Raw genomic sequence first — 21,506 nt, 5'->3', positions numbered from 1 at the left:
TACATTATATTCTATGAACCTCCCCCAAAACCTCCATAAATTCCATGAGAGAATCCCAAATCCACCCTTTCCTATAAGGCTATAGGGCGGGCTTGGAAAGGGGTATTACCCTACAATTGATTCCGAATTTTCCACGAGCCCTGAACCCGACCCCAGGGTAGGACGCGGGATTCAGGGCCTCTGATATAGACCCCAAGCCCACATTCAGGCAAAGCGAGGGCGCCCCAGGGCCCAGCACTGAAGCTGAGGGGTATGGGAAGGGGCAGGGGCCGCAAACCCGGCTTCGAAACTTTGGCGCGGGCGTCTGGATGAGAAGGATTGAGGGGCTGGGGAAGGGGCGAGGGGTGGTGGGGACAGCGCAGAACAGGGTGAGCTCGGCGGGCGAAGACCTCGACTCCTGTCTCCTGCTTGGGTTGGGCCCACTTCTTATTACTCTTAATAAACCCCGGCCCAACTGGGTCTGTAAAACCTGCGGCCCCAAGTCGGGGCGGCCTCGGTGGTAAGATGGCGCCGGTGTAAGAGCTGCCTCCTCTTAGTGATGGGGAAAGGGTCATAAATCCGTTGTTGTTTATGAAAATTTACAACTTTGCAATACAACTTTATGAGTTGTTCGGCCCTTCCATTGGCCGCTGTCGGTCATGTGGATGGGAACCGTGAACATGAACTTTTTTATAATTTCCCTTGCGAGAATAGAGCCGCATTCTTTTCCTCCGCTCCGTCCTGCCTGCTTCGGCGCTCTGCCTTCCAGCCCGGCTCGGCTGTGCTTTGTCCGGCGATGGCGAGCGAGACGAGGCCCCGGCCCGGCCCGGCCCGGCCGCTCCCGCTGGAGGTGGGGCTCGTCCAGTTCCCGGCGCCGCCGCGGCCGCTTTGCAACTCGCAACCTGGCTAATTTCCTGCGTCCTCTAGCACCAGGAAAGAGGACAATTCGTCTCCCCGGGCTGCCCAGGCGACAGCTGTCAGAGGGGCAGGAGCTTCTGGGAACCGCCATCTGCAGGTGAGACGTGTGGGGAGACAGGAGCAAAGGTTGTGAGACGGTAGCCGGCACCGGCGGCAGTGGGAGAGGGCACCCAGGGCGGCTCTGAAGAGGGGCATACTCACCCTCACCCACCCACTCACCCGTTCACACACGCGCCTCCATCACACACTACAGCCCGCACTCGCCAACACACACACACACACACACACACACTCACACACACCCTCCCTCCCTCTCCTCTTTCGGGCTCACCGTGGCAGTGAATGCCTGCTTTCCTTCTGTGGCACAGCGCCCTGGCACGGGGAGGAACACTGAGGTTTTCTTTCTCCCCTTCCTCGGCGACCTCGCAGAGCCCAAAAGGAAGTGGCCCTGCACCCTGCATTCCCTGCCAGCCTCCCGGGTTTGGATTTTTTTTTTTTATAACCCAATTGGCAGGATTGAATCCCCCAATAACTGGAGACAGTTCCCGACCTGGGAAGCTGGTAAGAGGCGGGGGCAAAGTGAATTCATCGACAGGGGTTTTATCAGCATCAACACAGCACCTTCTATTCCGTGGGAACTGGTTTCTGGAGAGAAAAGTAGACTGAGGGAAAAAAACAAACAAAAACTTACTAACTCAGCCAGGGTCCTCTGCTGAGTGCCTGCTTCCCTTCACGCGGTTTTCCGATGAGAGAGGTGTCTGAAGCGCGGGGAGAGGGAATAGGTTCGTGGGTGGAATTCTGTGTTGGAGGAGAGGATGGGGTTAATTGGCTGGGTGTTGCTTGGCGGGAAGTTTCGGTGCAGAGGATGTGGTGGTGTTATTGCGAGTGGCAGGGGCCCGCAGCCAAGGTTGAAGGAAGGACGCAAACCGAGTCTGGGCGATAGGGGACCTCCTCCCAGCCACAGCCACCTCGGCGCAGCGGGCTGGCTGGCGACCGCGCGCTGCCCATCTCCGAGAGCCGGGGGAGGACTGTGCAGCCGCCTGGGAGGAGGCGCGGAGGGTGCCGCGGGCGTGGGCTTGACGAAGAGCGGTGGCACAGACCCAATTTGACCTGGGTGTACCTCGATCAGATTTGTCCGGGGAGCTTCCTGGGACAGCGACCAGAAATGAACCTGAGGTTCTGGGAGTTCTTTTTGTTTGCTTTTTGGTTTTGGTTGTTGTTGTTTCCCCACCTTAAGATGATGCCTTGGTATGCACTCTACAATTTAGAAGGGCCTGTGGACGTCGGGAACGTCCACCCGCGCTGGGGGGTGCGCTGGGGCGGATAAAGGCGCATTTGCATCGCGGGGCCGTGAGCTGCTTGACTGCGGCTGCCGCGAGCAGATTATTTATTGCGACCGCGCCGGGCGCTCGCTGCTGCCACGCTGTGGCCGTCGCCGGAACCGACGCCAGCCGCAGCCCCGAGTCGTGCAGCCTGGCGCGACTGCTGCGCGGGCCCCTCAGAGGTTCCCAAGCAGCCCGAGGAGAGGGGGGCGAGGGAGGACCTCAGGGGCGGCCTCCCAGGGCCTGACTGGCCGGGAACCTCCCCCGCCTTGGCCACCCCTGACCGGAGCTGGACGCCCGACTAGACTCGAGTCCTGCCGCCACCCCAGCACCATGGAGACTGGTTGCACAGGCCGCCTGGCACGTCACGGCTGCTTCTCTCCAAACTGCGCGTCCCAAGGCGCCCCGGGGGCGCACACTGGTTCGGGAAACGCGTCCGCTGTGGGATTTTGAAATCGGAGATAGCACTCGTAGTCCTGAGGCCTGCAGGCCTGGCTGGCCCTGAGGAGGATTGGCTATGGCAAGGAAGGCGGGCTTTGGCTCCAAGCGAAGGCCTGTGACAGGCAGAGGCCGCACCTGTGTGCTATGGGCTCTGGCCTGGGCTAGCGGTCCCGGCGGACGCAGTGGCCTTCAAGGAACCCCCCAGCAGGCCTCTCGCCAGACCGGCGGAGGTCGAGGAGCTCAGTGGGCAGCCCCGGGAAAGGGTGAATTGTAAGGCTCTGCTTGCCATCCCGGCCCCCTCGAAGAGCAGCTGAAAGGTGAGTGCACTTTCTATGTGGCTTTGACCTAGAAAAGAGTCCTGGTGGCCATTCTCACCATCCCAGGAGAGGCTCCCTCCAGAGTCTGGGGCTTCTATTCTTGCGTGAATGGCGCGCTCTCTCTCTTCACATATATATATATATATATGTATATATATATATATTCATACATATATATACACACACACATATATATCTATTCATACATATATATATATGCACCTAATGCTGCTTGGAGAAATAAACTGGACGGCTGTCAACGTGATATGTACCAGCCTTGGCTAACACGTAGACATTTCAGTTTAATATATTTTTTCCATCTTAGTTTCTATAGAAGCTAGAAATATACTGTTTTTTGACTCTTAGCTGAGAAATCAAATTCTTTCGTTGACTGGGACGATGATTAAATCGAGAATCCGGGTCAAACCATAACAAATACTAATAACAGTAGTAAACTGCCACCAGCCCCAACACCGTGTGGGACCTGGAGGAATGAAGCAGAAATTATGAATGTAAACATTTATCAACATTTCCAAATGATCATTTTCATCTTACATGATAATAACTTGCTTGAAATCACCATCATCTGATGGTCTTGTTAAAGAAACAACAACTCAAACATGATTCTCTTCTAACACAACATTTTTGTAAATCCCTTTTTAATTTTTAACTCTTGAGTTTTCATTTTCACCTATCAGATCCTTTCCCTAAAGAAATTCGAGGACAATTTAAAATTACGTCCTCTCCTGCCAGGCCCTTATTTATATATGCAAAGAAGAAACCTTCCCAGCTTCGACTGATTGGGGCACAGTCAGAAGGCTTCTGGCTGCAGCCCCCACTGGGTGGGCAGCAGCCGATTTCGAGGATGCACCACAGTCTCTGGAGAGGCCAGTCATAGCCCAGTCCTTTCCCAATGTTTTCTCCTTGGGGGAAGTGAGGGGAGAAATCGAAAAGCAAGGAAGAGATTAAGGAAGTCGTTGCCAGATTCCTAGGGGGGCCTTGCCACACACCCCCCAAGTCCTGAACCCCATCAGCCTGCATTCGCCAGTTTTACAGATCTTATAAACACCCTCTGGAAATTCAACCAAATCACATAAATAAATCGTTCTTCAGGCTCCAGAGAACTGAGCATTTTAAAGATAATTCAAGGGGTTTTACAAGCCTAACAAATACAGTTGTAAAAATGCCATTGGAAAGATATCACATTTACAAAATGAGATTGATCCACGTGCTATAAAAGTCAACTATCTCAAAGGAACACCTCAGGCAAGAGAGCGCAGCCCAGGACAGGATTTTCCTGTCCTGTTTGGGGAAGGCCAGGCCTGGGGCTGCAGTAAAAGCAATTCAGAGAATTTCTGGAGCTGGTGAGACAAACTGTTTCTGGTCCTGGAGCAACTGTGGGTGGCAGGTCCCCCAAAATGTCCCAGAAAGGGCAGGAAAGGGGACATCCCAGGACAAAGCCCATGGACAGGTGACCCAGAAGCCAAGCACATCCATCATTCCCGCGGCCTTGGGCCCGCGGAGCTGCCCTCTGTGCCCGGCTGGGCCAGGGACCCTGGGTCACCAGCACCTCTGAAATGAGGACAGAGACTCCACATCTGGATCTGTCTCATCTCTGAGCTATCAGGGTGGCAGGCAGAGGGAGAGTCTGGCGAGTTGGGCTTGGGCAAGGGGAGCAGGTCCCAGGGCTGGCTTCGGAGCTCAGTCTCACAACCACTCCTCTGTAGGTCCCTTTCTTGTTGAAACCAGTGGTTTCTGACCTCTCGGTTCCTGGGCTCAGAGGCAGCAGGAGCGGGGCTCACAGCTTGTGAGGGGTGCTTTGAGGCCAGGCAATCGCTGGCCATTGGAAGGAGGCCCCTGGAGACTCAAAGGAGACGTGCTGTATGTGGGAGTAGGGGGCCTGCGGGGTTAGAGACTAGCCTCGTCCTGGTCCTGGTCAGCTCGAGGTGAGCCTTTCTCCTTGGCGGCGAGGCCCAGGCCCTTGGTGGGAGTGGGGAAGGAGAGGAGGAGGTGATGCATCGATCCCTAAGGCGCAGGAGTGAGGAGCAGGGGTGAAGGCCTGGTTTCTCAGAGCCCTTCTCCAGCTCCGGAACCCGCACCCACGGGTAGGGGAGTGCAGGGGGAGGGGCAAACTCAGGGCCCTGCCGGGAGGGCAGGCCGGCCCGGAGCAAAGACATCCTCGTCACCGCCCCTCCCTGCGCGGGGCTGTCAGGTTTCCTGTTTGGAGAGAAAACCCAGCAAAATCCAACAACGCAAAAGGGGGGTGGTGGGGGGAGGAAAGAGCGGGCCTGGCCAGGTCTTTGCATCAACCCGGACGCGGGTGCCCCTACCCCGGCCCGAGCCGCACGCCCCTGCCCAGGCCTCGCCCGCCACCGGCTTTCGGGAAGAGAGCCGGGCCGGCTGGCTGTGCGCGCCCATTAATCTGCCGGGCGGGCGGCGGGCGGGCGGGCTGGGGGCTGTTTGTAACTTTGCTGCCTCGGTCGCCGCGGTCCCCGGGGAGCGGGCTCCGGCGCTCGCTCCCATTGGCCGCCGCCGCGTCAGCTGGTGCGATTTGCTGCTGTCGCTTTTGGCGTTCGGCCATCCAGAAACAAACCAGTTCGATGACTACTAATAGTTATAGCCAGATGTACTAATACACAACAAATCACAGTCCTGCAGAGGGGCGCGCAAATGAGTTCCTATTTTGTGAATCCCACTTTCCCCGGGAGCCTGCCCAGCGGCCAGGACTCCTTCTTGGGCCAGCTGCCCCTCTACCCGGCCGGCTATGACGCGCTGAGGCCCTTCCCGGCCTCGTACGGGGCGTCGAGCCTCCCGGACAAGACGTACACCTCACCTTGTTTCTACCAACAGTCCAACTCGGTCCTGGCCTGCAACCGGGCGTCCTACGAGTACGGGGCCTCATGTTTCTATTCTGATAAGGACCTCAGTGGTGCCTCGCCCTCGGGCAGTGGCAAGCAAAGGGGCCCCGGGGACTACCTGCACTTTTCTCCCGAGCAGCAGTACAAACCCGACAGCAACAGCGTGCCGGGCAAAGCCCTCCATGACGAAGGCACCGACCGGAAGTACACGAGTCCTGTTTACCCCTGGATGCAGCGGATGAACTCCTGCGCGGGTAAGGTGTTTCCCTGCAGCCCCTCAAGAGAGTGGAGGGAGAGGGGGAAGGAGGCAGGGAAAGAAGGAAGGAAGGAGGAGACAGAGAGAGTAGAAAGAGGAAATAGAAAGAAAGGAGGAAAGAATGAACAAAGTTTCTTTGGGTTTTTAAAAAGAGATTTCAAAAAATAAAAAATGCAACCCATTCCCAATGGGGCAATCAGGCTGTGGCAGCATGAAGGCGGGGCACTAGTGTCCATGTAAGGTGACAACTTAGGGAGCGTGTGGGGGGCTCACTGCCATGCTATGTGAGACCCAGTGACAGGGGCAACCTGAAGAGAGAGCAAGGCTGGATGGGAGAGAGCGCCTGCCCTCACTGCACGCTGGTAACACCCTGCTCAGATCCCCAAGCCGTGATGGCCTTCTGCACCCATTCTGAGAACTCCCCTTTCCCTCCCAACCCCCTCACCTTTCTGCCCTTCAGAAACGCATCTAGATAAAGGCCCTCATTTGGCCCCTTGCAGTGTCTCCCCAAAGCCTTGGAGGGCCACATCCCCAGCCTCAGGATTTTTCCTCTCTCTCCTCCCTCCCCTCCCCCTTCCACTCAACTGTTCACTCACAGCCAACTTCTGCCTCCTTCTGAGGCCCTGCCTGTGTCTCATACACCCATCTTTGGGGGAGCCCCCCACCCATGGGTTCCTTTGGCACTAGAACAGATAGCCCATCACAGTCCTTCATTCCAGAAACCCCAGGTGGCCCATAGCTCCATCTCTTTGCTCCTGGTTTCCAAAAAATCTACAGGGAATCCTTGGAGAAGGACAGAGGCTAGTGCGGATTTTTCAACTTACAGTCTTTTGCTTTAAAATCCACTTGTGTTTTCAAGAGCTCTGCGTTTCTCAGAAGGGCCAGACAATTGGAAGGCGTTTGCAAAGATTTGAGAGGGCTCACCATTTAAATTTTTTTAAAAAAGCATATTGTGTCCTGACATGGCTGGCCACAGTAACATCTTCACAGAGGTCCGTGTGTGAATTCGGAGCGTCTACCCTACCCACAGGGTTCCATACCCACCATTCCCAGACACACACACTCTACTCCCACAAAACAGGCTTAGGTACCCCGATCTAAGAATGCTGTTCTATTCTTTTGCTTGTAATTTTTTTTTACAGAGCAGATTTTTCAAAAACAATAATTTCCCACCCCAGGTCGTTTTAGGTGGAACACATCTCGCTTAATATGAAATAATCTTCTCCCATCCAGCCCGCTTTCGGCCCCAGACATTGTGGGAGAGACGGGTGGTTTTCAGCCCCGAGACCGGGGCGTGGGGCGCGGGGCTGACTGGTCTGGCTGCCCGGATCCTGGCTTACCGGCGCCCGGCCATTTCTGACCGCAGGTGCTGTGTACGGGAGTCACGGGCGCCGAGGCCGCCAGACCTACACGCGCTACCAGACGCTGGAGCTGGAGAAGGAGTTCCACTTCAACCGCTACCTGACGCGGCGCCGCCGCATCGAGATCGCCAACGCGCTCTGCCTCACCGAGCGCCAGATCAAGATCTGGTTCCAGAACCGCCGCATGAAGTGGAAAAAGGAAAATAAACTCATCAATTCCACACAACCCAGCGGGGAGGACGCTGAGGCAAAAGCGGGCGAGTAGACGCCTGGGCAGGGACCAGGCCCGCGCCGCAACCTCCCTCGGCTTTGCCCCCTTGCCTTCGCCTACTCCCCAACTTTTCTTCCCGCCTGCTCCCATCCGGGGGGCTTTCGCAGCTTCAGGGGAGCCCGGCGCTTTGCAAACGTCTGAGCATTTATTTCTTACAAGAAAAAAAAAAAAAAAACACCTCACACACAGCCAATCCCAGCGGTAGAGCGAGGCGCACTGCACACGCAATCCCGCTCTCCAAGCCTGCCCAAGCCCGCTCCGGGTCTCAGGGCGCGCCCCAATCGGTTCCCGGCTCTTGTGTTAGCGCCTCTGCACGCCCCTGAGCTCGGGTCCCGGGGTTGCTGGAGAGGAAAGAACCCGGTGCCGAGCCCCCTTTGGTGTCTGGGCGTTTCCGCCTCGGTTCCTCGCCACCAAGTCCCGGAGGGCATCACCAAATCAACTCCGGCCACTGGGAAGAGGGAGCCTAAAGTCTGGGGCCCCAGCTCTGCCGAGGCCTCCCAGGCCGCCCCCAGAAAGGAAGAAGCGCGAGGAACAAAGGGGGCCCGAGAGAGCCTTGTCTCTCGGCCCAGCGCGCAACCGTCCTTGGAAGAGAAGCAGCCTCAGCCCAGCCGAGCCAACCTGGGCGCGGGTGGAATCTTGCAGCCCTGGGAATGACTGGGCTCCCCGAGCTCCGGATTCCGGCTCCCCGCCTCCAACAGGGCCGGCGCTACCACCACAACAGCTCTCAGGACCTAAGGATGCAGCCCAGGGCTATGGGAGCGGCAAGAGTCCTGATTTCCAAATGTGCCAGGGGCGCCTGAGATGCCTGACCTCTCCAGCGGGGACACCTCCCCCCACACCCAACTTTAAGCTATATTTGTGATTTACTTTCGTCTTTCAGAACCCAGGAAGATAACTACGGAGGTACTAGGCACTGCCACAAAATGCTTTCATTAGCGTCCTCATTTTACTTCTGGAGGTCTAAGCAAGACCCTAATAACTCGGCCCACGAATCCCCAGGCCCAAGCAGCTTCTGTGGCTGCGGGGAGCCTGGGCCCACTCGCTGGGTTCACCGAGAACCCTCCGACTTGGGGCCCGGTTGGCTCGAGGAAAGTGACCCGGTGGTGAAGACTCTCCAGGCTGGATACTTAGAGCAAATCAAATAGCAAACTAATGACACGAAAACCATATTTACACGAAAGAAAAATCGACTCCGGCTATAAAAGTGTATGGAATTTGACCTCGCCTCGGAGAAACGCTACACAAAAGCTATCTTTAATAGACGCCTGTCATTTAAGAGCGGCAGGGACACTGTCCCTCATGCGCTCGCAAAAACAGAGCCGTAATTGTAGCTGCTGCTGCGGGTAGGATTTATTTCTCCAATTGGCTAAATGGCCTCCCCCCCCTTCCCCGAAGGTGATATCTGTATTTTCAAATTTCAGAGCTGCCGGCACGACGGTCAGAACCGACCCCAACCTCGACACAAAAATAAGAGGGGCTGCACAGCAGGGAAATAAAGTTGTTGTAAATAAAATCCAAGTCACCATCTCCCCTCAGTCCTCTGCATCCTCGCCGGGCACGCGATCGGCAGCTGACGGCCTCACAATTGGTACATCCTAATGGAACTGCGAGGGAAATGCAATAATTTTGCCATAATGGGCTGTAACCTCAATTCGACCCCGGCCCTTGCAGCCCCGGGTCGGAAGCGGAGGGATGCGCCCTGCCTCCAGCGGGTGGCGCTCGAGTCCGACTGAACGACGGCGGCGAGTGGCGGGCACGCGCCTGGGGCGCGCGCGCCACTCCTCTCGCCTCCACCCAACTCCCCCATTAGTGCCCGAGTTTACCTCTAGAGGTCATCAGGCAGGATTTACGACTGGACAACAAAAGCACGTGATTCGAAGTCGTACCCCATATTTGGGTGCCTACGTAGGAGGGAACCAAGTACATGTCCCAGTCATTTCCATAATTCATCATAAATTGTGCAAGGGTGCTATAGACGCACAAACGACCGCGAGCCACAAATCAAGCACACATATCAAAAAACAAATGAGCTCTTATTTTGTAAACTCATTTTGCGGTCGCTATCCAAATGGCCCGGACTACCAGTTGCATAATTATGGAGATCATAGTTCCGTGAGCGAGCAATTCAGGGACTCGGCGAGCATGCACTCCGGCAGGTACGGCTACGGCTACAATGGCATGGATCTCAGCGTCGGCCGCTCGGGCTCCGGCCACTTTGGCTCCGCGGAGCGCGCCCGCAGCTACGCGGCCAGCGCCAGCGCGGCGCCCGCCGAGCCCAGGTACAGCCAGCCTGCCACGTCCACGCACTCGCCTCCGCCCGACCCGCTGCCCTGCTCCGCCGTGGCCCCTTCGCCCGGCAGCGACAGCCACCACGGCGGGAAAAACTCCCTGGGCAACTCCAGCGGCGCCTCGGCCAACGCCGGCAGCACCCACATCAGCAGCAGAGAGGGGGTTGGCACGGCGTCCGGAGCCGAGGAGGACGCCCCCGCCAGCAGCGAGCAGGCGAGCGCTCAGAGCGAGCCGAGCCCGGCGCCGCCCGCCCAACCCCAGATCTACCCCTGGATGCGCAAGCTGCACATAAGTCATGGTAAAGCCAGTCTTTTCCTAAATCCACGCGGCCGCGGGGGCGCGGCTCTCGGTCCTCCCCCCCCCCCACACACTCTCCTTTACCGCCCTCTCTCTCCCCGTCACTGTCCTGGTTTCGCCTCTCCCAGCCCTGTGGAGCCTCTCCCCGCCGTTCTCCTTCCCCTGCCTTCCTTCTTCCTCCTTCTCTTTTCTGCAGCGCCCAGCGCTCACAAATGCGGGGAAAGGGGCCGCTGGCTAGCCAAGTTTAGACGTTGAAAAGGGGGGAAAGGAAAAAAAAAACATCCAACCCCAGCGCCTCGGAACGCGCTCATGGGTCAGGCCAGCCGAGCAGGGCGCAGAGAGGTAGAGGATGGCAGTAGGGGCCGTGAATCGGGCTTGTCAGGACTGATAATTTATGAGGAGGGCTACGCTGGGGAAACAGCGTTACTAATTAGAGTCCCCGAAAAGGGGCTTGGTGGGGGGAATAATCGAGGCGAGAGCCGGCGGGATTCTGAAGTTTGGGGGCAGGAGGGAGAGCAGGAAAGGAAAGGGAAGAAAAAGAAAGCAGGCGCCCCAAGCGTGCAGGCTGGAACAGGAGGCGGCTCGCGGGGCTGGAACTTTAAGGGAGGGTGATCTGGAGGCTACTTGGGCGCACAGAAAAGGGCCTTGCTTTGGTGGGTTTCTGGGTGGTGGGCAGCCTGTGAGGGCTGTGCCCCACCTCAGGGCGCCAGGGGCAGGGCCAGAGGGCAAGAGAGGGCCGAGGGAAAGCCGGGGGATCGTCCGGGACGCGGCTCCAGCTTCGGATGGGCCGATTGTTCCCAGAGTCCAAATCTTATTGTTTTCTCTCTAGAAAGGAAGAGGGAAGGAAATTCGGGAGGGGCGGGCGGGCGAGTGAGGAGGGAGACTTGTTGAGCTTTTCTCCCCCGTTCAGGACCCTGGCTGGTCCAGCTGGCGGACTTTGGTAGCCAGAGGCTGAGCAGTGGGTGGCTAAACCGCTGACTTTTCTGTTGCAGACAACATAGGCGGCCCGGAAGGCAAAAGGGCCCGAACGGCCTACACGCGCTACCAGACTCTGGAGCTGGAGAAGGAGTTCCACTTCAACCGCTACCTGACCCGCCGAAGAAGGATTGAAATAGCACATGCTCTTTGCCTCTCCGAGAGACAAATTAAAATCTGGTTCCAAAACCGGAGAATGAAGTGGAAAAAAGATAATAAGCTGAAAAGCATGAGCATGGCGGCGGCGGGAGGGGCCTTCCGCCCCTGAGTATTTGAGCGTTTAAAGTACTGAGCAGTATTAGCCGGGTCCCGCGTAGTGTCAGTCCTAAGGTGACTTTCTGAAACTCCCTTGTGTTCCTTCTGTGAAGAAGCCCTGTTCTCGTTGCCCTAATTCATCTTTTAATCATGAGCCTGTTTATTGCCATTATAGCGCCTGTATAAGTAGATCTGCTTTCTCTTCATTTCTTTGTCCTGAATGGCTTTGTCTTGAAAAAAAAATAGATGTTTTAACTTATTTATATGAAGCAAGCTGTGTTACTTGAAGTAACTATGACAAAAAAAGAAAAGAGAAAAAAAACACAAAAAAGTCCCCCTTCGACCTCGTTTAGTGCCAATGTTGTGTGTTGCACTCCAGTTGTTTAACTGTGCATGTGAGTGGAAGTGTTCCTGTCTCAATAGCTCCAAGCTGTTAAAGATATTTTTATTCAAACTACCTATATTCCTTGTGTAATTAATGCTGTTGTAGAGGTGACTTGATGAGACACAACTTAACTTGTTCGACGTGTAGTGACTAGTGACTCTGTGATGAAAACTGTGACTCTGAGCGGTGTGTCCCTGCGTGCCTTTGTAGGACCCTTTGCACGAACTCTGGAAGTGGCTCTTATAAGCGCAGCTTCAGTGATGTATGTTTTTGTGAACAAAGTTACAAATATTGTCCAAGTCTGGCTGTTTAAGCAAACTGTGATCAGCTTTTTTTTTTTTTTGTATTTGTTTTTAAGGAAAAAATACTGACTGGAAACAAAAAATAAACTTTCTATTGTAAGTTCTCTTGGTCTGGTTTGTGCCAAATAGCAAGTGGCTCTGTTTGCTCTTCTGTCTGTCTGTCCAGTGCTGGGAGGCAGTGAGTCTGAGGCTACCTGAGCAGTCTGCCTGTGCAAGGGGACCTCAGACCAACACCCTGACCCGTGGCCTCCCTAACTGACCCATCAGAGAGTTCAGGGCAGAAGGTGGAAAAGCTTTAGGTGGTTGCAAAGCCTGAGTCCAACCTGCCCGTCTCTGAGGAAACCAGGTTAACTTGATGGGTACGAAAGAGAGAGGAAGAGAGAGAAAGGAGAAAAAGCCCAGGGCTTTGTTAGCGGCCCTCGGGGGCCCACACAGATGCCGCTTCTCTCCTAAGGCCATCCTAGGCCTCCACTTGCTGAAGAGGCTGCTATGTCAAGTTGTGGCCCCCAGACCCTCTGCCCTTAACCCAGCCAGGCACCCTTTCCCACTCCTCGCCCTCCTGAACCCAGTTGGCTTCTTTTGCTATAATTAATTTGCTACAAATCGAAGGTACTTACCCCATCCTAGCTCGATTGGGAAACTCCTCAGAGCAGCTAAAACGCAACTAGAGATTTGCACATTTACCGACTGCTTACACTGATGCCGTCTTTCCTTTAAAAAGTTATAAAACAGTAAACTTTATAAGCCCCAGTTCCGGCTATATGACATTTGGGTGCCAAATGAATAGGGTTTTGTCTATGAATTAGATCGTAAAATCATCCATAGCACAGACAGATCGGCTCACTGGCTATAAAACGTCACGTGGGGCCATTAAAGTAAGTTTTATGGTTTTGGGGAGTTGACATCCAACATTATATACCACATAACATATAATCTCACTGACGCTGGACTCCATTTGACTCTTTTGCAGGCTACGTGTGCCACCTGGTCATTCAAATTGTCAATTTTAGGTCCAGAAGTGTCCAGACCGCAAGTTTCTCAAAACTCTGAAAAAATGGCTCCCTCCGAGTTAAGGTAAGCTCGCCCCCTGAGCGCTTTCAAGTTTATTTGTACTCTGAAAACTTTCTTTCTGGATCTTTCTCTCTCTCTCTCTGGTTCAATAACTCTGAGGTTGCCTCGGAATTCCAAAGGGGAGAGCAAACTTTCCCTCTGCCCAAATTAGGAGCGCCAAGAGCCAGCTTTCGGAGGCACCACGGTGCAGAGCGCCTGTGGCCGCGCCGCATCCCTGGGCCTAACTTTAATTGCTGCACCAGCGCGGATGTTAATGACTTCCGCTGCTCTCGCCGGCGTGCAAAAAGATGATTTTTGTGTGCGAGTAGGCCTGCATGCAGAGACCGGGCAGAGCCGCCCCCATCCCGGGGCTGGAGGGCCGGGCTCTGCTGGGTCTGCGGAGCCCTGGGTGGGGGCTGGGAGCCGGGTGGGGGGGTGGCGCCGGCTGCGGGCGCCGAGGCCGCGCTGCGCTGGGGCGCGCTGGGGAGTTTGAAAGAAAGGCCCGGGCAGGGCCGAGGCGGACGCCGGCGGGATTTCTGACGGGGCTGTGGCAATACGTCTCCGCGGGCCGGGGTCATTTGGCAGCACTGAACGAAGGTGGCGGCCTTTGGGGCCGGGTCGCAGGCTGGATCGGGAGAGCCCGAGGGTGCAGAGGCCGGCCGGGTGCGGGCGGCACCTCTAGGCTGGGCCCCTGGGTCGCCAGGCCGAGCCCAGGCCGCTGGCGCCCGCGGGACGCTGGGGACCGCGGGTCGCCACCTTGCGGGGGAGGGCTCAGCACCCCCTCCCCCGCACCAGGGACCAGGCCCTGAACCTTGTTTGCCTGCACGTTCTTTTTATTTCGGTGGGACTGTTCTCACCAGCCTGTGAGTCTGAAGCAATAAACTTTATGGCCGGATTTAACTTTAGTCTTTGAATCCCCAAGCTAAATGAAAGGCGTTACAGCGCTTTCTTTTCTTCTGCCTTGCCTTTCTTCTTCTTTCCTTTTCCTCTCCTTTTGTAGAATTTAAAATCTATGCACAGGACCCTCAAAAGGCAACTTAGGCATCTCCCTAGATAGCACTAAAGATTAATTTATTCCCCCTCAATATACAGGCAAATTCTTTCTTCCAAACTGTGCCCTAAAGTTTGGGGGGAAATCGAGGTGTCTTCAATGTCCAACTTAAAAGTCCCCAGGACCATTAGGTTGTTTTTCCACACATATCATAAAGGGTAGTTTAGGGAAGAAATAGGTCGTTTGTCAGTAGGAGATTTCCGCCTTTCTTTTGTTAGTTGCTCTTTCTGTTTGATCCCAGGAAATTTACATAATCTATGATTTCCAAAACAGTCCCCAATATTGCACCAATGGGTGAGATAGATTTTTCCTAGGTACAATTCCAGCTTGGTCTCAGCCACCCTTTCTGACCCCAACCCTCTACATTCTTCAGTGGCAAAGCCATGACTGGGGACCCTGTGGCCTGCCCTGGGGTCTTTCTCTGAATGGGTACCCACAAGGGATCTAGCAGATTTCCCCCATCCTGTATGAAGAACTAAGCCAAATCCTCCAACTCAGAAATGAAACAAAAAATGGGATCTTCTGTCTCCAAATGCTTTTCTCCTTAGGAGCTAGCTAGGTGGTTTTCTGCAAGTGCTAACTGGTAAAGATATTTAGTAAGTCCTTAAAGTGAAAACATTTAAAGTGTAGAGTTGGAATTTCCACAAACTTTATTGTGCAGAGGCCACTTACACTCAACATAAGTCCAACAGATGTCCCCAAAGTCAGAGGTTCAGAAAGCAAAACCTGGGAAGTTTTTTGAAAAAGCGAAACCCTCCCACAAGTCCCACTCCTCTTGAATAGTGGCAAGGCGAATCCCTGAGGTCGTTTTGTGTAACCTGTTAAAGTGAGCATTTCCTGAGAGCAGTTCAGCACTCAGGAAGATGTGTCTGCATCTTAGTGGCAACCAGAATATAAACTTTATTTGGGTTCTCTTTTATTATTTTAGATGTCTGTGAGAATTCTGGAGTCTTTCTTCTGCTGCTCTGAGTTTCGGATTCTTTACTGGAAAATACTGGGTTAAGGTTTTATTTTAGTTATTCATTTGGTGATCTTGATTGAGTGACTTCTTGGTGACTAAAATTAGTGGCAGAAAAAAAGAGTGATAGAGCTGCTGGCAGGTTCATTTGAGTAACATGCCTGGAAGAAGTGTCCACACCACCTCTGTGGTCACGTCCCCCTCTGGGTATGGGAATGGGCAGAAAGTTTCTTGGATTAGCATCACACAATATGGGGGAATCTTTCCCAAGCATTAAAAAAATTACAGGCTATAAATATTGTCAGCTTGCTTATTTCTGTCTGTTGTAATCATCATAAAACTTTAGAGTTTAAGACGGCAGGCCAACTCACATGCGGTTAACTGACTTTAAAAAAATACAGCATCCAGTCAGACCTATGTGAGCGTTATTGGAGGAATTTTTTTCTCTCTTCCTATTTTCATAGGAAGCACAGTAAGGAGGATGGCTGGTTATGTGCACATTTTGTAGATAAGTTATTTTTTTTCTCGTGCGTTCTTTTGGGTTGCTTTTGCAGAGGAACTTACTTAGGAAAAAAAATCTCTGTCACTAAGGGTTTTATGAAGACATCTAGCCTCAGCTGGTGGCAGAAGTGTTTGTCTGTGCTCCTAGCTTTGTAAAAGGAGAAGGCATCCGAAATGTGCCAGGCCCCGTTTGTTTCTACAAGCTGAAGAGACAATATTTCCTGAACTATAAATATAATAGGAAGCTTCTGGTCACACTTACTTAGGGGTTTGTTAGGGTTTCCATGCTCTAATTTCACAACCTTATGCCAAGATTCCTTTTTTCCCCCCTGTTCTTTCCCCCCGCTTCATTGTTGGCAGCTCTGGGAGAGCAAGACAGAATTTTCTACCAGAAACGGAGTCATGTTCATTTGTTGAGATGTGAAGAGTATTATATCCAAACAACTAGTGAGGGGAGAGCAAATTACATCCTGAAAGATAGGCTATTAAAGAGGAAAACAATCCTTTTAGCTTGAAAGATGCCCTGCAAAGGCTATCCCCCACCTTCGCTCTGGAGTCTGTCTGAGGTTTGCCCATCGTGGAGAGTGCAGAACGTTGTGGGCGCCATCCCTTTGGCTTCTAAGGCAGAATTTCTTTCTAGACAATGACAAAACTATAATCGGGGCTTCCAGACAGGACTGAGGGGGTCTGCCTAGGCTCCCACCCACATAGGAGAGGGGAGCCACAGTCCTAGCCACTCTAAACCCCAGAACCGAAAGATCTGACTAGGACGGTTTTATTTGGTGTTTTTTTGCAAAGAAAGCTGCCTTTCTCCCACCAGTTCCCTTCCCCACAAACCGGTCTTTTCAATAATAATATTTGTTATGAAGGTTATTGGGTAATTATTGCGATTTTGTGAAGCAGCCCTTGCTGGAGGTGAAGTCTGTCATCGCCTAACAAATGACGCCCGTGCAGTTCACTGCCGGGTTAAGTAAATGCAGAGAAGATAAATCTGCACACCCTAGGAATCGCCAGCAGAGCACGCTTTAGTACAAGTTCACAGTCAACTCTCCTGCCTGGGCCAGCTTTCCCAACAATTAGGGCTGCGTCTTTATTTTTAAATAAAGGAAAAGTCTCCCACTTCCATTGCCTGCTTTCTCCCCCTCTTTTCTTTTCTTTCGCTTTTTACGAGGTTCCCCTCGCAAAAGCCTCCTACTCCAAATTTTCCTTGTAAACGTAATGATGAGTGATGTTATAATAATCTCATTCCTATTTAAGTGATGACAAAAGGAGGTAGGAGGCTGACTTGACAGGAAATACAGTCACAAACACACAAAAATATCCAATTCACCCTCTTACTCCAAAAGGCAGTGGCAGAAGCAGGGCATCCCTGAGCTCCTGGGGTGGGGGGCTTCCCCTTGAAAGAAGAGGCACAGCTTTGTGTATCTTTGTGGTTGTAACTGCAGGTCAAAAAGTTGAGGGTCAAAAGTTTACGTTGTGCAGCGCTCTTCGTCATCTGCCCAGACAGAGTTTGATGTCAATGTTAGAGTTGCGATCTTGACTATCAGCACAAAAGATAAAATGGCTCAGAGTGACGCGTGTATCACGGTATGGACTCCAGGTGAACCCTAGTGGTTGAATGACCTCAATTACGAAGGAAAGGATAGAAAATTCCTCTTTTCAAGACTAATACATGCTGTATTTCATCTTGAATTATCGCTCCCATTCTAAGGGAATAGCAGCAGGTAAATAGGCATAGATTATTGAAGCACCAACACCCTAGATGCTGGAGAACCAGGAGTCTGTTTGTGCATTTGTCACAAAATAAAAAAGCTCAAAACTCATCAGTGGACCTTTAGAAATAATGTAGCAAGTTGCCAATGTTCCATCATACCTTCAAAGGAAAGAGATCGGGCAGGAAACTTCCTTTATTTGAAAACTGTGATTTTGATTGGCCAGTTTTTTTCCTTTTTAGTACCTTTAATGATCCCTAAAGTGTGTGAGAACAAGGGCAAACACAGGCACTTCTTGCAAAGTGTATCCTTTGCAATTTTCAAGGACAGAATGCTTTTTCTGAAACTGCCACCCACTAAATGCAAAGAGCTGGGAAGGGGAGAAAGGAAGTGGAAACCCTCCGGAAAGGGGCAGGATTCCTCTACCCCCTCCACCAGTGAGAAGATGCTTATTGGTACCAGGAAAATATTCCTGTTGTTGAAAGTTTTTCATTATGTTTATTGTGAACCCTACACTGAATGTAAGAGAAATGCTACAATCTATGGGTGAATAAACTGTAAAGAATACGCCATTTAAGCAGGAAGGTAGAATCCACAAATGCCAGACCTCTTCTCAAGACCACAGTGACAGACTTCTATTCTCCAGAAAATACTCTTTAAAAATACATTTGGAATGAAAGCCAAGGAGAGGGGAAGCAAGCTAAGGAGGGAGGGCGGGAGAGTAGAAAAGAAAGGGAATAGTGTGTGAGGGAAGCCTACTGGAACCATGCCTTGTGTGTGCACTGCAACTGGAGAGCTAAACAATATTTTATTTTTCATGCACCTATGTTAACGTTAAGTGTTGGTACCGTTAGCATCTATTTTCTGGGGGACGTATTTTCCTTTTCTGTGTATTGATCTTCAAGTAATTCGTGTAGGGAAACAGAGAAGAGAAAGATGACATTTTTTTCTAGGTTTTTCTTTTAATTTTAGAGATAAACTAATTCAACTACTCAAAATGTAGACCCTTGCAGGGACATTTAAGATCATCCCACTATAGTCTGCTTGATTAGATTTGCTGGTGCCAGGTATGTTCAGGGGTAAGAGCAAATATTTCCCAAACACTGCCTTTGTGGAAGTAGTCAGGTTGCTTTCACTGTGCAATGTGTAAAGTTTTCACTCTGGCCAAGAGCTTGAAGCCAAATGGGGGTGTGCCAGATGAGAACAGAGGAAAAGGAACAACTGTGGTGACTGCTGTTACAGCAGCGAACACTTCACCACATCTGGGCCAGTGAAATGAAGAAAACGGAAACCCCCCCCATTAGTCACCAAGACAATTATGCGTCTCTTTGAGAAAACCCTGTTATTGTGTTATTGGTTAAAAACGCGCCACACCTTAGGAACATGTCAGCTTCAATAATCACAGACACCTCTTAGCTAGTTTTTCAACTCAAAGAAAATGTACCTGCAGAAGTTATTGCTTTCAGAGTGCTTACTTTCTTTATTTGGAGGATTTTAATCTTTAGGCCTCTCACACAATCCTGGTTAAAATTCATGTCTAATCCGGATATGAATTTCATATGCCTTATGCCTGGGTTGTGTTCATTAGTATAAACTTCTATAAGGAAATTACCCCCAAACAGTTAATTGGTCAAATGGCTGATAAAGTATTGCTTCTCTAAAATCCTATGCCGACTGTAGGTGGGGGAAGCCCTCAAATGCCACCATCAGGCATTTTGAAATTCAGTCCTTCTCCCGTGCCCTCCAGAGACGTGCTTCAGACAGCGAACAGTCAGTCTGGGGGACTCTCGCTCTAGAGAACAAAGGACAAATACAGTCAATACATTCCATAACGTTTACATTTCCTTTGCTGCCCCCGCCTTGGTTTTCCCTGAGAAGGAGTGACCTGGGCAAAGCACCCACTCTCTAAAAGACATGGTATAGACCTTTTAGAGGCGCAAAGTCCAAGGCCGAGGTGAACTTCAGGTCAGCGCGTCTAACAAATATGAAAATGTCGGCTGGTGAAGGGCGCGCCTTGTGATTTAACAAAGACTGTCAATGTGTAAGATTAATAAGAAACAAAATGCGCACGGTGTCACTGTTCGGTCACTTTGAAACTTGGGACAGGGCTGCATTCAAGAGGGAAGGCTGTTCCAAATATATTCAAAATGATTCAAATCAGATTCAAACTAGGCTGCAAAACACTGCCCCCCTCTCGCCCTCCCTCTCCCTTGGACTCCCTTCACTCTCCTTCTCCATCTGGGACTCGAGGACATGATGAAAAGTTATTTCACTTAATGGGACTTTAAGAAAGCTTTTGTTGGGAATATATGTTATCCCTGCACGTGGAAATGAGCAAATGTGCTTACCAGTTTCCCAAGAAAAGGATAACGCTTTCACCCTGCTTGGGACTGGAGCCAGTTGGCGTGCGAAGATTAGCACACTCTCTCCCTGCTCGATTTCAGGGCATCCCATCTTTTTTCGGACAAGGCGCTGCTGGTAAACCTCAGTTTATTTATTTATTGAGTTAGTTTCTTCCTGGCTTTACTTTGGTGTCTTGGATCGCATATGAAGGCAAGAGTTTTCTTTGTTTTGCTTTTCCAAAGATTATTTGATTCAATGGAATGATGCTATGGCTTGCGAAGAGAGATTGTGGAAGGATCAGAAAAGGTACTGAGATTGTTTATCACAGCCATAAATCTTGCAGTAAAATGTCAAAATGTCGGTGTGTGAGATAACACTTGGTGGTCCTGGGTTCATTTGTGTTTATGATACGAACCACAAAGACAAGTTACAGGCCTTGGGGGGATTCTGTGTAAGCCCATCTTCCTAAAGTAATAGAACCACATGAAACACAGGCGCAGTTAACTCGTTTAGGTTAACCATATACAAAACAGTGCCCGAGCCTCGTTAATACTTTAAAATAGAAACTCGGTAGACGGTTCTGAGGCTAAACAACATGAATTTTGTGTTTTAGTGTCTGTAAATAATATTGAACAGACATGGTTAAGACCTTAGTCTGATGACACGAGGAGGGAGGCAAAATTTCCTTGTCATGTTTTTTCTTCCCAGAAGCTTAGAGAGCCCAGTTTTGCTAATTACTTTATGTATGTACATATTATTCATGTTATGTAGTACACATATGTATATACTATTTTTTCTTGCTGTAGAGAGATATTGGTTTAGGCAGCTATATCACAGGCTAGAGAGTCTAGAGAGAATGTCTAAAGATTTACACTCAGCGTTGATTTCTGTCTGTGGCTTAGATTTCATTTTTAAAAATTTTCAGGGTGTGCCATGTCAATGGACAGCACTCTTCACAGACACACATCCAATGTGGAAAACCTCTTTGTACCACTTCAGGGTGATTGCAGTTAGAAAGCTAACATGATCCCTTTTTTAACCTCTTTCCCTAAATTAAAGATTAGTACCTTATAATGGGCTTTATGTGGCTAAGCATTAAATGACTATCCATCAAATGGATATATTCCAGCATTTAGTAACTCATATGAGTAACCGATATAAATGAAGATAGAATTCACATTCGTTTTGAAGTGTCTCCAGGCTTAGGCTATGACTTTCCTTGCCTGCGTTTCAGACTCAGTTGTGAGAAGGCAGTTTATATTGCTCTTTGAAAAATCAACTAGGGTACACCAGCTGAAAAATCCTTGCTTTACATGCCAATATGAAAGTGTTTTTAGAATGGTGACTATGCTAGTTAAACGCACTGCTTTAATCTAGGCTGAAAAGTAGAGGATCTAGGTATGTCTGTCACTCAGAAAAGGAAAGGGAAAGTACACACAACGAGTAAGGCATCAGTATTTACTTTGAAGATCAACATTAGGTGGAATTAATAAGTAATTTATTTGTTAATAATGGCATAATTAGTTTACCCATCAAATTTCAATTACCAAATGGCAGACAACAGTCCTCTCTCCCCACTTTCCAGAGCTACTGACATCATTAATATGCTAATTTTCAGCAATCCAGAAATTATAGACCGTCCTTAAATATAACTTTAGCCTCAGA

General features: G+C 51.0%; 2 protein-coding genes and 1 long non-coding RNA gene across 4 annotated transcripts; 2 read left to right on the top strand and 1 right to left on the bottom strand.

Annotated features, from left to right (window-relative positions):
• Positions 1-552: 552 nt before the first annotated feature.
• Positions 553-3,082, bottom strand: LOC137229124 (uncharacterized). 2 transcript variants are annotated; one of them, XR_010945543.1, is made up of 2 exons: positions 1,589-3,082; positions 553-988 (listed from the first exon to the last, which is right to left on the bottom strand). It is a non-coding gene; the product is annotated as an uncharacterized lncRNA (long non-coding RNA). The 2 variants fall into 2 exon arrangements; XR_010945542.1 differs by having other exon boundaries at positions 1,229-3,079.
• A 2,202-nt stretch (positions 3,083-5,284) lies between these two features.
• HOXA6 (homeobox A6) lies at positions 5,285-9,241 on the top strand. Its single transcript, XM_067746580.1, has 2 exons — positions 5,285-6,089; positions 7,458-9,241. The coding sequence occupies exons 1-2, from the start codon at positions 5,648-5,650 to the stop codon at positions 7,715-7,717; spliced, it is 702 nt and encodes a 233-aa protein (XP_067602681.1). The 5' UTR covers positions 5,285-5,647; the 3' UTR covers positions 7,718-9,241.
• Positions 9,242-9,397: 156 nt separating this feature from the next.
• HOXA5 (homeobox A5) lies at positions 9,398-12,331 on the top strand. The gene is made up of 2 exons (XM_067746571.1): positions 9,398-10,310; positions 11,302-12,331. The coding sequence occupies exons 1-2, from the start codon at positions 9,416-9,418 to the stop codon at positions 11,550-11,552; spliced, it is 1,146 nt and encodes a 381-aa protein (XP_067602672.1). The 5' UTR covers positions 9,398-9,415; the 3' UTR covers positions 11,553-12,331.
• Positions 12,332-21,506: the final 9,175 nt, after the last annotated feature.

Source organism: Pseudorca crassidens, chromosome 8 (assembly GCF_039906515.1).
Source record: "Pseudorca crassidens isolate mPseCra1 chromosome 8, mPseCra1.hap1, whole genome shotgun sequence".
NCBI lineage: Eukaryota > Metazoa > Chordata > Mammalia > Artiodactyla > Delphinidae > Pseudorca > Pseudorca crassidens.
Note: the sequence above shows the minus strand (reverse complement) of the source record. Positions and strands in the feature narration are given on the sequence as shown.

What these genes read in the sequence shown, in the direction of transcription:
- HOXA5 (XM_067746571.1), top strand. Translation starts at nt 9,416, where the DNA reads ATGCGCCCTGCCTCCAGCGGGTGGCGCTCGAGTCCGACTGAACGACGG. An exon ending in CAAGCTGCACATAAGTCATG is followed by an intron (nt 10,311 to 11,301) that starts GTAAAGCCAGTC and finishes TTTCTGTTGCAG; the next exon opens with ACAACATAGGCGGCCCGGAA.
- HOXA6 (XM_067746580.1), top strand. Translation starts at nt 5,648, where the DNA reads ATGAGTTCCTATTTTGTGAATCCCACTTTCCCCGGGAGCCTGCCCAGC. An exon ending in GCGGATGAACTCCTGCGCGG is followed by an intron (nt 6,090 to 7,457) that starts GTAAGGTGTTTC and finishes TTCTGACCGCAG; the next exon opens with GTGCTGTGTACGGGAGTCAC.